Below are 15,684 nucleotides of genomic sequence, written 5' to 3'. Positions count from 1 at the left end.
GTATTAATTTCACACTACACAGCCGAACTTTAACCTGGCTTTGTAACGTCTAAAGGACCAAACAACTCACGAGCCGAGCTCGTTAAAGTTTATCTCAAAATATATAAAAAAAATAATAATAATAATATATATAAAAAAAATAATAATAATTGATGGGCTACCCGGATGACACCACCGCGGGTCATCCGCGCACTTCATTTCAAAACACGCACCACAACTAAGCCCGTTGTTGAATATTGCGGTACTGAGTGCGGCAGTGTTAACACCGTACCCTTGGCTGTAGAGGTTACCGTAACCACAAGCACCACCTGTGTTATACAAAATTAAATTAAATAACATCACAAAAATAAGTAGACAAAATGAACTAGACGTTACTAGTGTAAACGAGTCACGCCGAGCCACTCGTGATTGGCTCGTTTAGAATTTGAATCGAGTCGAGTTTAAACAAGCTTGAACTCAAATCGAGCCTAATGTGAGCTTTAATAATAATAATTGTGGATGGATCGGAGCTTCGCTTATAGAGCTTGAGCTGGTTGACTAGCAAGCTAGCTTAAATACATCTGTTATCGATCTATATTCTTTTTTAATATATATATTTATATAATTATTTTTTATAGTAATATTACGATTAAAATAGATAAAAGCCTAAAAATAGATATGTTATATAAAAATCTCTTATTATATATATAAAAAGTAGATAAAATTGTATTTATAATTTTATATCAATCAAATAATAAGAAACAGGCCGAACCGGATTTGGGCTTGATAAAAGCTATTCACTAGCTAAGCTTGAGCTCTCGCGATTAAGCAAGCTGAGCTCAAGCTTTGCTTTGGTTTACATTCCTTCCAGGGTGTTAAAATAACGTTGAAACCGGTACAACTTTTCTAAACCGAACTAAATAGACAAATCGGTAAATGTTAGGAGTGAAACAGTTCGGTTTGTTTGGAAATCGGGTCCACAGTTCGGTTTACAGCTTAAAAATTTCCCGGGTTAACCAAACTGATCAAAATATTAAAAAGGTATATTGGTTTTTATTAATCCCAACTATCGCCTTTGGTCGCTGTTGGTCCCAACTAACGAATTGGCTGCTAACGGTCCCAACTTTTAACTTGTTTGTTCCCAACGGTCCGTGTCTAACAAAATCCTAACGCCGTTAGTTGCAGGTCGCCGGAAAAATGTTTTTTGACCGAAAAAACTCACTTTTTTTTCCGGAAAACGCAACATTTTTTACCCAAACATCTTTGTAACTTTGTATCTAACCTATCGGAGCCTTTTTCTAGTAAAATCCCCAATTATTAAGGTCGCCGGAACCCTAGAACCATCGTCGGAATCGGTTGGTGGTGCTCAAGTGATGGTGGTTGGTCGGTGGTGAGTCAATTGTTGGTGGTGGCGGTGTTCGGGTGGTGTTTTCTGAAAAAAAAAATGTGACTTTTCTGACAAAAACGTTTTTTAGTGTTTTAACCGACAGCAACCAAAAGGAGATAGTTGGTATTAATAAAAACCAATATACCTATTAAAAACGATATATATATATATATTGTTTATGTCTATAAAACTTTAATAGCAACAAATATTTTTTCTATGAATATCTAATAATTACAATGCGCATAAACATTTTTAACTATAACATGGTACTTTAAATGTAACACAATATAAAAGATACAATGTGGATGAAATGTGACATACCCATGGTACCAGAAGCGTCACTTCCACCATAAAACGTGGCATGAGCACCTTCCCACGCACCACCAGCAAAGTTGCCGGGAATTCTAGCGTCGGCGACGGCGAACGTCGAGAGGATGATGAAAAAAACGGTAGAGACAAAAACAAAAGTCATTTTGAGTGGTCAGTTAAAGAATGAATGTGATGGCGAGTTAATGCTGGAATGTAATGAGTATTTATGGAAAGTATGTGGGTATGGATACGACGACATATTGAAGACGATGTGGGCCCTGCTGTTTAGGATTGTGATTTGTGGCCCACTTTTTATTTCAAGATTTATTTGGGTTTCATTTTGGAGACCAACTTTATACATGTTTTATCGGTTTATGTTTTTTTAACGCCAAATGAATTCTTTAAATAGGATACTGGTTAAATTCGTTATATTGGGTACAGTGGTATATTTTTCTTTTGATCTAGGGAAACTCTCATCTAAGGCGAACGCCCGTAAACATTCGTCTGAAGACACGACAACGCGGTGAGATAAAACCTGTTCAGTTCAAGGATTCAACTAGTGAACGCCGTCACCTACTCGCCTTGTATCTCATCATCATCACTGAATGCTGAGGACAGAAATTGAATCTGGATCACATGGAATAACAAGCCACTTCTTTTTATCAGTTAATGTTGAGGTTGATTAATTTAGGATTTGGAAATTACTTTTTATATTTATTCGTGTTTCACAAAAATCTCCTAAAACGACACAAAAATAATTATAGTGGAATTAGTACTGATTGTAACGCCCTCGAAGGCTCGAAGCGATAGCTACTAGGCCTTCATCTTGTAATGCTTCCTTAAATGTCGAAATTTTGAGAGGTCAGAATTGTAAATTTCATCCTCACATTTCACCCTTTCTTTTCTTAGCTCACGATGATGTTTTATTTAGTTTTTTATTTACTGTTTTGGTGTTGTAAGGTTGGTCGCTAATAAAGATAAGAGTATCTTAAACATTCAAAAATCCTCAGTTCAACCCTAAATAGGTAAAAGAAATTCTTCTTAAAAAAACCCATTTAGTGAACATTATCATAATTTGTCAATGTATTAAAACTTGGATTATAAATTTATATTTATAAAATTTTGTATTAAGTGTATAGCATTTACAAATTATCATAATGTGTAAAAAATATAAAACTTGAAAAAAAAAATCAAATAAAAGAGCTGGATCGAGATTTTATGAACCACCCTCGAGCCATACGTTTCAACTAATTAAGATAAAACAAATGAAGCTAACTTGGGTTAATTAACATTGACATCGAGCCCAAACCCAACTTGGCTTGACTCAACTTGATTACAACCCCCTAGCAGCACTGTCCATAACTTTTGATCTTTGGAATGGTAGGTCTTTCCTCACAAGAGAATGGCATATTATCTGCTCGAACTCTCAACACACTCCTATTAGTACCCTCTATTAAATAACTATTTGTTTTAATTTTTAAGTTCATAATCGACCAATCATGTAATAATTTCTTGTTGCCCATTCCCTCGAGATTCAATTCTATTAAAGAAATGCTAGATTATGCGAAACGTACGGAGCCTCAAAAGAACATAAAAAACTCATCAACGTTATATTTAAAACAAGTTGTTGGAGATCATGGTTGAAGAGAAATGATAAGAGTTTTAAAGAAGAAAGTTGTAGTATACCAAAATTTAGGAACGCTAATATAATAAAATAGAATGTATCGAATTATGATGTTGATTGCTAAAAGTGTTACTATCTAAACAAACAGATATAATGTTATTAATGAATAATCAAACATTTTAGATATGAATGTCATTTTACTAAATAATAATAATAATAATAAGGAAAAAATAACAATAATATTTGTGGGTGTTGTTAATAGCTAGTTTGATAGAACCGAATGTGATATTTTGATTTTTAAAATAATAATAATAATAATAATAATAATAATTAATCATTCAAGTCCTATTCTAGGTGGATATATATATTTTCGAATGAGCTTTATCCCCTACAACTGATTCATATTGGTAAGCTACAACAAACTCCCAAATTCAAAGGAATTAATATCTTGTTAATCGAGTTTCTTTTCGGAAAATTTTATTCCCTCAAAGCCTACTCTTGAAAGATAACCATTCTGCCTCCATGCGTCGCTGCTCGCTATCCTTCTCCGGTTCCGTCGCGTTGCCGCCAAAGCTTCATCTCGTTTATGTGCATTTTCGGCAACCCATCTCAAACTGCTACCGCCGCTAGCTATCCGACGTTAACTGCCAGCCCATATGTATTCCTAAGTTATCGCCGCTGCCGTCTCATTCCTCCGGTTCGTTCCAGTAACCCATTGAGGCAAGAATTTTAATCATCCGGTTGGTGTTCGGGTTAGTGTAATACACACCACTACGTTGTTCCGGCGACTATCACATGCATGAGATTTTTATTAGATGGTCACACATATATTTAAGAGTGTTGTTTGCCTAACTTGTTTAAATTGTTATAATGTTGAACAAACAAGATTATATTATAAATACAATGGTTGGTAAACTTAGACTTTTAGAATGAATAATAAATAATAAATGACATTTAACCTCATTAAAACAATGAGCTACTGTTCGAGAATACATATATGATTGCTTGAAATTATTAACTTTATAATAATCATAATTTAATTAATATGAATAGTTATAAGCTGGTGTATAACCGTTATGCAAACCCGGAATGTAAGTTAAGACTAAACTAGCGAATTATGAATCTTAATAAAGGGTTAAAATGTTAATATGATTTCTATATTTATTTGTTAATCTAAGATTCCAGTTTGTTTTAGAAAGAAATGCAAGTGAACGAAATAGTAAAGATCTATAAATTTTCTCCATCGTCGGAGCATCGATTAACCATCGAAAAATATAACCAAAAGAAAATTAATGTTTGTGTCCCTGTAGTTTTAAGGAGGAGACACAATGAGTCCCCAAAATTTTTTTTGAACTGGTTGAGTCCCTGTGGTTTCAAAAATGAACCATTTGAGTCCCTGTTGTTACTTAAATTTCAGGATAAACTTTCATTTTACTGAAAACCACAGGGACTTAAATTGTTCGTTTCTGAAACTACAGGGACTCAAATGGTTCATTTTTGAAACCACAAGGACTCAACCAGTTCAAAAAAAAATTCAAGGACTCATTGTGTCTCTACCCTAAAACCACAGGAACACAAATAGTAATTTTCTCTATAACCAATTTGTAGTTCCATAAATCTGATTTATTAGAGATAATTAAAGTGTCGGTTCCCGATTCAATCTAATTAAGGGCGACTTTTTGCCCTGCTTTTGCTCTTTTGTGGCTACTAAGGTACGGCTTTTGGTTTCTTTCGGTCATAGTATTATTTATATTCCGTTACTTCGTAGTGCGGTTTCTGTTTTCGTTTACTCGGAGTATTAATTTATATTCAGTGTCCGTCACTTTGTAGTGCGGACTTTTCGTTACCTTTCAGTTACAGTTAGAGTTCGGTTTATTTGTTATGTTTTATAATTATTTTTGTAACATGCAATAGATTATATATATTGTACTCATTATTGCATGTTCCGTTAGTAGCATTTTGTTGCATATTTATATGAAATTAGCTTTTGTACTCTGTCACCCGAGCATGTCTGAGATGTCGTATGGGCGTCAACGGCATGCACTTATCATGACAGTGCGTAATAAAAGTTCACGGTGTCTCTAGCTTGGCCCTAAAGGCGTATAGATCGATCTTAGCTCTGAGTTTGCGTTTGTGTGTGGAGATGGAATAATGGGTGTACGCCACGCTCACCGTCTCATAGGTGCATGGACTAGCTAGCTGTGTACCAGTCTGTTCTGTTTAGGCTCATGGGTGTTTCCTTCTCACGTGACTTTTGAGTTCTTGATATGTGTAGTCACGTGGTTTGATGTGTGTATATATTCTGACATGTTTCTGTATGCGTTTGATTTTGTTCCAACCAAATGTCGGATTATGCGTCAGTTTATGTTTAGTAATTTTGTCAGTAAAAAGTTAGTTTCGAGTTTGAATCAAAGTTCTTAGACTTATTTTTTTCCTTAGTCTGTCCTTATCTATGCTATTGTTTTTTCAGTTACTGGGCAATTTTTGGCTCAGCCGTATTTCTTTGTTGCGTTTTTCCTATTTGTTTTCAGGTATTCCGGGACTCTGGGGAGTTATTGATGATATAGACTAATGAAGTTCAATTTTAAAAAGTTAATCCATTTTGTTTTAATAATATGACTTAGGTTGCTTTGATTTATTGTAATTTGTATTATGGCTTTGATTTGATATCTGTAATAGTGACACGTCAGCCTGTTCCAGGTTGGGGCGTTACAAAAGTAGTCTCTATTCTTAAAGTAGTGGAGAAACTAAATCACGAGTCTCATATGTCACAAGGATATCTAGGCTAGATGGTAGGCCTGTAAACGAACCGAACGTTCAGTGAACTATTCGTGAATCGTTCGACGGGAAGTTCGTTTATTTAATAAACGAACGAACATGAACAAAAACTTGTGTTCGTTTAATTAAACGAACGAACATGAACACATGTTCCGTTCGTTCATTTATGTTCATGAACGTTCGTTTATTTATGTTCATTTATGTCTGCTTATTTACGTTCGTTTATGTATTAATAGAAAATAATTAAATATTATCTAGATAAGTCATCTGCTTAACGGTTTTATATTTGTTAATTTGTGTTCATGTAAGTGTTTTCATCTAAGTACGTTTATGTTTGTTTTTGTTCATTTACATTTGTTCATGTATGTTCGTTTATCTTTGTTCAGTTATGTTCGTTTAGATTTTAAACAAACGAACACAAATGTTCCTTTTTAAATAAACGAACATGAACGTAAATATGTTCACAAATGTTCCTGTTTAAGTGTTTGTGTTCTTTTAAAGTTAAATGAAAGAACACGAACATGCCATTTTTCGTGTTCGTTCGATTCGTTTACAGGCTTTCATTATTCACATTAATGAATAAATCATTCTCAATCTTTAGGCTTTGCCGATTTTATTTGTGTTCGTGAACCGTTCGTGAACACATTAATTTTCTTAATGAACGAACACGAACATAAAACCTCGTTCGGTAAGTGTTCGTGAACCGTTCGTGAACACATTATTTTCTTAACGAACGAACATGAACAAGGCCTTGTTTGTGTTCGTTCGGTTCATTTACAGCCCTACTAGATGGTGTAGTTTTGATTTATTATTTTTAATATTTGTGTAATCGTTGCCTGTTTGTTATTTGCCTCTCTTTGTAAAGGTTTGGCCTTTTGTGTTTTATATAATGCCGCCGTTAAGAAAAACAACATTTATTATTGCATGTAAATCCTTAACACTTTTTAATAAACAAGTTTCATTACCTAACAAAACCTATAAAATATAACGTGTCAAAATAATGTTTTAATACTTTTATGTACCGGCAAAAAGGAAAAACGTACCGGCAAAAGACACATCACCATAAATTATTTCATTTTGCCGAAAGTTAATTTTTTTTATTCTTATACTATAACCTAACACCACCTTTGTTTTTAAATATATCTATTTTCATTTAGTAAGTTTTTACATCTATATGTTTTAATGAATCTTGTCTATATGAGAGCTGAAGATCGGTTATAAGCTCTATGTCTAAAGATCAAGTGCGACTTGCTAATAACCTTTTAGCTGGCTTGAGCTTGTTTATTAACCTTTTAAGCTCCAGCCCATTTTATTTTCTAAGAGCATTCCCAATCCATTCTCTACCATATATCATATAATTATACTAAAAATTACTGTTTTTTCTCTCTCCTATTTAATTAAATAATATTTTTTATGTCTTTATCATTATCTTTTCTCTTTCCTCCACTCACAACCACTTTTAGAAAATATTAAAAAATTATACGGTATGAACAGTGAATCACTAAATTTAACTATCCCCTATAACATTTTCTCTCTCCTATACTCACAACCACTTATAACCATATCATATAATTTACAAATCTCTTTAAAAAAATATAGAAAATGGGCTGAGAATACTCTAAGCCCATTGCTACCCATTAGTCCATCACTATCTAATTATCCAATAACAAAAACACTAAACCACATGCTCCCTTCGGTTGCCTATATTGAGTTATTGATCCATGGGTCTTTTGCACATATAGAGTCCACTCTCACCATATGATTCACTAGATTCTTTTTGGTGCCCTGAACAAATACTAAAAATGGACTCTTATATATAAATCTTTTCCATAGATTGACGATAGCTGCGATACCAAAAAACAAAACAAAGTTAAATGGGTTGAGAGACTGTCTTAGCATTCTTTGAAGCAAAATTTATAAATTGCTAATCGGAGTATGTTCGTCTGGAATATGTAGCGATGTTTGATTATGTAGCCAACCAGTTATTTGTTTTGTGGGTTAATTTACATGCATTGGGCTAAAAGTTTGTTGGGTTAAATGTGTATCGATTGGGTTAAACCTAATTATGTTAAGAAGGATTTTAAAGAGAAACCCGACCCCACTTTGGAATGTGCCCTATATGGCGGCCCATCCTTGCCCCACTTCCCAGCCGGCCTTAGCCACTATGTATAAAATACCGTAGTTGTGCGATATTTAGTAACTTTGGATTTCATTACCAAACAAATAAACAAAAATCCAATCATTTGTCGTTTGGAGGTGATGGCCTAGATGAAGTTGCAAGTGTCAAAAGCCTGAGTTGCAACTTACAACAATATGAGCATGCTTCTTGAAGAGGTATGTACCCGCCTTAACATCGAGCGGGGCGGGTCAACCCACAAGATACAGACAAGAGGCTTGAAATCAAGATATCATGAAGGCACAAAGCCAAAACCTATGCACATGGCGCATATCACATATGCTCACGCACCATATATGCTCACGCATATCACATCTGCGCGTGGCGCATCTGCGCGTGGCGCATATCACATGCTCACGCATATCACATCTGCGCGTGGCGCATCTGCGCGTGGCGCATATTACATATGCTGGCGCATATCACATCTGCGCATGAAACATCTGCGCGTGAGAATAAAGAGAAGACCTCGCGCATCCTCAGGATAGGCGCATATCACACGTGCACATAATCAACCTCGTCCTTATCCAAATCAGGATAAGGACAACCTTGATTGTGCTCGTCAGACAACCTTCCAGAAGGTATCCTTTAAGGAATAAGAATATGCTGATGTTGACAGCTGCCAATGAAAGGTGGACAACTCAGCAAAACCCATGTGCTACCACGTGATTGCACATGGGTCAGGTGAAATACCTGGGTCAGAGAATAATCAATGAAAAAGCACCAGGTGTCCTAAGGACACGTGGCGCAAAGCAACAGGAGGAGGCCAAAAAGGCCCTAATGGGATCTGAGCCCAATCATTGGAAACCCTAACACTATAAATACCACACCACCTCCACAAGGGGAGGTAAGCAAGAAAATACATTCCAATTCCTTACTCACTCTCAGATTATTATCTTCTCCTACAATCTCTTATTCTCACACCGGAGGGTTACCCCAAAGAGGACCCCTCTGTCCCTTTCTGAGGGGTAAGTTCACGGTGCTGCTCGTTTTGTAGGTGGAAGAATTCATACTCCGGAGAACCATCGGTGAAATAGCATACTCATACCCGAGGAAAGTTGATTGTCTACCAGTGAGCCGATCCACGTTTCTTCACTTCTTTCGTTAGTCAGTAAAAAGCATATATGTACCAAATCATCATCATCGTACTCAGTATATCCCACCAATAGCAAAACTATGATAGGGTCTGAGAAGGGTAAGATGTAGGCAGTCTTACCTCTATCCCGTAGGAATAGAGAGGCGGCTTCCGGTGAGACCCCGGCTCGAATATGTACCAAATGTTACCCCAAATTTTTCATGGGGGGTTTACATGGATATGGACTTCACATAGCTTTTGTTTGTTGTTACTACTACACTTACAATTATGATACACCATGCATTAAAGATATGTACTTTGGGCATTAAATGTAGTTCCACTGGTTAGGTTGTCACAGTGTTCCAAGCATTTACTAGTTGTAACTTGTAACATAACCCATTAGAGAGAGGTTTTAATAGGGCTCAAATGTTTTGTTACAACTTAAAATTATTCTTACAAACAAAATGAAATGTCGATACTTGACGTGCCTTTTTATACGAAGATTAAAAGCAAAAGCAAAATAATCGGCACGTTACAACGTTTAAATCGATAATAGCTTCGAAGGCAGTACTAAATTACGTTACCACAATATGTAAAAATTTATAAATCTTAAAAATTAAAAACTTAAATATAATAAATGTGCAGAATCCAAATTGGCATACTTATATATAGAGCTGTTTGTTATTTTTTATGGCTTGTCAAAAAAGTACTCATTGTTAGTTACAGTACAAATGTGATGGACCTCTCCAAGTGACAATTCTTAATAAAAGCTTAAAAGTTATATAAACATGATGTCCCAAAACCTCTATAGATAAGTTAATAAAAAATCAATTGCAAGTAACGAAGTAGAATTGCAAACCATCTGATCACTTGTACTTTTTGCTTAAAGTGTGATACGTAATATGATTATGTAGTCGCTTATCCCACTCTCTTTCAAACTCCCGTTACATCATCTCAAACACTACGTAGTTTCTACTATCTACAAATATTTTGTGTTTTTCTCAGTTATTTACTTTAAATTGATTCTTGATATCGGTTAAGACCATTTAAAGCAGTCCGCGTGATATGGACCCATGTGGAAGTATCGTTGACCTATAAAGGGTGCGAACGGAAAAGGCTCAGCTGAAGACTTGCGAGAGGGGCGTCCAGGTGTACAAGCCAGAGGGAGAATTGATCAAGAGCTGAACAAACCTTAGTGATTTGGATTGCGTGATCATGAGGTAGAAAATTGATGGGTTGACCGCGTCAAGCGTGCTCACTTGGCTAAAGGAAGAAAATTGATGGGTTGGCTCGTGAATGTATGAATTAAGCGGACGCGAACTACAACAGGGTGAATCACCGATGGCACGACCGACAAGAGTTGAAGGGTTGGGTTCAGTCAGCGCCACGTGATACAATAATACAATATGATTGAATGAATTCACACGCCAACTTGAACGACAACACATAGTTCAAGAAGATGTCAAATGTGAACTTCTCGTCTCATGAAAACACATTAAAAATATCAAGCAACAAATCACTAAAAAGTTCATATCATAAGTTATTACAAACCAAGTAAAGCCCGTCTAAACAAATAAATATTACAAATTAGTCTTACAAATCCAGGTACAACCAACACTAACATTAATATTTGTAATGGGTTCGAGATCGGTACTCCGGTAACCCTACTGCAGAACGGTAATCACTTGCACTCTCATCGCGATAACTTGCCACATGGGACCCACCAGAAACACGGTACTCAGGTGCTTCAGCCGCGGGCGGGTGGTGGTACTCTCTACCCACAAGGTGGTACTCTGGTGGTGGCACAGTGTAGACCGCTTCACGATACATAGGTGGTGTTGGTTCTCTACCATACGCTAGGTACGGGTCCCGCTCCCGTTCCCGCTCAACGACACGATAAGTGACAGGCTTGGGCACACGTTCCCGCTCCCGGTCAACGACACGGTAAGCGTGAGGCTCGGGTAAATAGTCTCGGTCACGATCAATGACACGGTCAACAACACGGTAACTGTGAGGCTCGGGTAAACGGTCACGAACGTAAGACGGGATATCCAACGGTTCTCTCTCATAGGCGTATAACCTAACCGGAGAGCCAACCGCAGGTTGTGGTGGCAGGTGGTATCTTGAAACGAGCGGCTCACGATCGTATACAACAGGCGGCTCACGGTCGTACACAACGGGTGGCTCACGGTCATACACAACGGGCAGACGGTCAAATTCGGGGTACCTTCTTTTTTCTCTAGCGGGTGGAGACCGAGAACGAGGGCGCCTTTCTTCATCCCGGGCCCACCTTTTACGTTTCTCATCAGCCCGAGGCGCGCGTCGATCATCAGGTCGAGTTCTACGAGTTTCCTCGGCCCGGGTTCGGCGAGGTTCAACAGGTCGGGTTCCACGGGATTTGACCTTGGATCGTGGACGGGACCCACGGCCCATTTCCTTAAAAAGTTTACATATCTTCTTCACCTGTCAGATTTAGAATTGTAAATCATGTAATTGAAGAACATTTAACTAAAAGAAAAACATATATTCTAAAAATTGTGACCTATAATATTTAGAGCATATATGAGAAAGTAAAAAAAAAAAGTAAATAAGTCAAACCTGGTCTGGTTTCAGGAGACCTTCAAATTTATTGCGACTGTAGTAGTTTTCCTTAAGGATACTTTTAAACATCTCCTCGGCCAATGGCAAGCAATCATCAAGGACAGTAAACCGAACCTAAACATATGATTAAGAATGATCATTTATGATTAGCAAGCAAATATTATTTTTTGCTGTGTTTACTTACACGAGTTAACTATAGGAATTTACATAATGATGGCGTGTGTTAGTGAAAAAGGCAAAAATTGAAATCAAGTATGAACGAAAATGCAACTTGTAAGTTAAATTATAGCAGCAAAATGAAAAATGTATTAAAAATACATGAAAGAACAGAAATTTAGTAAGGGGAAATTTAACGTACAAACGAAATTAACGTGCTAATTGTGAGAATCAAGTAGAGTAATTACATAATTCTGTAATTACATAATTACCCTATTTGTATATATAATTACTCTACTTGATTCTCACAATTAGCACGTTAATTTCATGTGTATTTGATCCAAAACCAATTTTAGTTAAACGGTTAAAGTCAATAATTTCCACTTTCACAAGCGTTCAAACATGACATATATACAACGACGATAGTATCAAAGCAAATACAATTTAGTGAAAAAAAAGTAAAAGATATATAAAGTAAAAAATACGTGGATCAAGTGTTTCACCTAAATTAGTAAAAATGAAATGAAATTAACAGCAAGGAAATTCTCATGTGACGGTTGCCCCTTTAGTAAACCCCACATCAAGAAAGAAATGGTTTTATTATAACTTTTGAAATCATATTTGACACACATAACATTAAGATCCTATTATAACAAAAAAACTTTTCATAAATAAGAGCTGAAATTTTGTAGTATCATAAAAACAGTAGGTCACATAAACAAATAAGTAAATAATACCGATTGTTTAAGTTGTCAACAACTAAAAATATATGAATCATCCTTCATATGTATCAACTAACATAACTTAATAAGTAAAAGACATGCAACAAACAATTAAGTAGCAGCAGGGGATTAGCACATAACCGAATTAACTGGACCCAACAATTAACATGGTTTGGTTACACCATTTTGTAAATAGCCAAATATTATGATTCAGTTTTGGTGGGTGGCCTAACACAAATCATAATCGAACAAATGTTCTACAATTTTACTTAAAGAGGTTTTCACACATAACGTTACGCGATAGACATTTAAGTTAATAAGTTCTCAACTAAAAAGTTAGAATTTTTAGGCCAGCTCAATTTTTTGGTTATTAAAGGAAAATCAAACTGACCCTATAAGTAAAGCCAATAACTGAAAATAGTTCTTTAAGACCATGTAACCAAATTTGGTGCTCAAAAGTTGACCCAAACCAACCCATTGTACATATAAGTACAGTGATATGTATCATTTTAAGAAAATAAATAGATATCACCAAATAATAATCAACAACTCAATATCAATTAGCAAACAGTCTATTGAGAGCTAAATTCACATACACGGGAATAATCCCATCTGATCTATAGATAGTGACGAAACATTTTGTTTCAAAGAAAAATAAAATTATGCTCAGGCTGCAAATCTATAATCAGTTAGAAAACAAGAAGTTTCAATGATATGTGTCAGGTAGGGGTGTGCGTGGTGCAGTTCGATGCGGTTTTTGGGCTAAATCGAACCGAAAACCAAACGTTCGGTGTTTTGTTTGTTCAAAACCGTTTGGTTTCAGTTTTTTTGGTTTTGGGTTCAATTCGATTTTGGATTTAGTTTTTTCGCTTTTGCTAATCGAGCTAGTAATTTTCGAGCCAAAGAAACTTGACCCATGGTATTTTGAAAACAAGCCAACCATTTTCAGAAAACAAAAATAAGTAATATAATATTGTACATTTTGATCTAGAATAATAAGAGCTAAATAAAAGATGCTTATATTTAGAATGATTTAATCTCATCTAAAATCCACAAAATATAACCGATTAACGTTAAATTGGAAAAAAAAATTCATCCAAGTTTATAAAACATAAACGATTCAAAATCAGGTTTTTCGGCTTTACACCAAACACAAAACCGGACCATCGTTTTCTAATTCGGTTTGGTTTTTTTGGTCTCGAGTCGATTTTTTCGGTTTGTGCACACCCCTAATGCCACGAATAATAATAGTCATAATAGTATAAGTTATAAATCTATAAAAGAAGATTATTAATAATAATAAGGTATATTGGTTCTTATTAACCCAACTAACGAATTGGCTGCTGACAATCCCAACTATTAACATATTTGTTCCCAAAGATCTACGCCTAACAAAAACCTAGCGTCGTTATCGTTAGTTGCAGGTCGCCGGAAAAACGTTTTTGGCATCACATTTTTTTCCGGAAAACATCACTTGAACGCCGCCACCACCACCAATTGACTCACCACTAACCAACCACCACCACTTCAGCACCACCAACCGATTCCTACAATGGTTCTAGGGTTCCGGCGACTTCAATAATTGGGGTTTTTACTAGAAAAAGGTTCCTAAAGATCCGATACAAAGTTTCAAAGATGTTTGGGACGAAAACGTTGAGTTTTCCAGAAAAAAATGTGACTTCATCGGCCAAAAACGTTTTCCCAAAATGTGACTTTTATCAGCCAAAAACGTTTTCCCGCGACCTGCAACTAACGAAGTTAGGATTCCGTTAGTCGCGGACTGATGGGAGCAAATACGTTAAAAGTTGGGACCGGCAGCAATCAAAAGGCGATAGTTGGGATTAATAAAAACCAATATACCTAATAAAAACAATAAAAATAAAATTAATAATAAAAATAGCATAAGGCATGCATATATAAATATGAATACCAACTTAAGATATGAATACTAACTTGAGATGGGAACTCTGACTTGAAAGCCTTTGGTTCAATGTTATAACCTCCGGGACCCGCAGCTTTAAAAATCCCATACATCAACCTCAAATCAACATCAAAGAGAAACAGCCGCATTCCTCTATAAATCTTTAGCACTTGATCTTTCTTACTTTCAGGTAATCCAAGAATCTTGTAACGGAAGCAATCGGCTTTTGTTTTGGAACTGCACATGAACACCATACCCATGGTTTCAACTCTCTTTGAACTCTTCTTTCTTCTAGAAGATTCTGTTTTATCTCCATTAGTAGTTAAAGTACCAGAATCCTCATTCTTTTCATTCTTCTTTTTGCTCTTATTTGTAGTGTTTTTTTCTTTACTCTTCAAATTCTCACTTGATTTTTTATCACTTTTGGGTTCTTCAACTTTTTTTGCATCTTTCTTGACGGTGCTTTCTTTAATGGTTTCAACCTTTTCTTCAGTGTTAGCTACAACAACTACATTTTCACCATCATTTACCGTTTCTTCTTCGGGTTCTTCATCATCTTCTTCCTCCTCGTCCTCTTCTTCTTCATCTCCTTCATCTTCAAACTCATCATCGTCATCGTCGTCATCTTCTTCTTCCATAGCGTCTAATGCCAAAAGAAAAGCATAGTTTTTTCAAAGTTTGTAACTAATATATCTTAGTTGTACATATTGTGTTTGATTTTAGTCTTTAGTTATGGCCCAAGCATAGACGTCTATAGGGTTCCACTGCTATATATCGAGGGTTTCCTCAATAATGCTAATTATTCAAATATATTTTCATGTTCGCTTGACATGGTATCAAAGCAATTTAGCTCTCTGTACAAGCCCTAGCCGCAACCACTTCCAAAAACTAAATCCAGTCCTTGTCCCATCCGTTGTCACTGTCCATCAACTTGGTACAGTCGACTCGTCATCATTCAT

General features: G+C 35.9%; 1 protein-coding gene across 1 annotated transcript; it reads right to left on the bottom strand.

Annotated features, from left to right (window-relative positions):
• Positions 1-10,948: 10,948 nt before the first annotated feature.
• On the bottom strand, positions 10,949-15,363 carry LOC143582411 (uncharacterized). Its single transcript, XM_077064987.1, has 3 exons — positions 14,758-15,363; positions 11,924-12,040; positions 10,949-11,788 (listed from the first exon to the last, which is right to left on the bottom strand). The coding sequence occupies exons 1-3, from the start codon at positions 15,361-15,363 to the stop codon at positions 10,949-10,951; spliced, it is 1,563 nt and encodes a 520-aa protein (XP_076921102.1).
• Positions 15,364-15,684: the final 321 nt, after the last annotated feature.

The sequence above is a fragment of the Bidens hawaiensis genome, unplaced genomic scaffold (assembly GCF_021521415.1).
Source record: "Bidens hawaiensis isolate Kalapana, Puna unplaced genomic scaffold, B.hawaiensis_p1.1 tig00031709_1, whole genome shotgun sequence".
NCBI classification, from domain to species: Eukaryota; Viridiplantae; Streptophyta; class Magnoliopsida; order Asterales; family Asteraceae; genus Bidens; species Bidens hawaiensis.
This window is presented reverse-complemented; position numbering and strand designations above follow the sequence as displayed.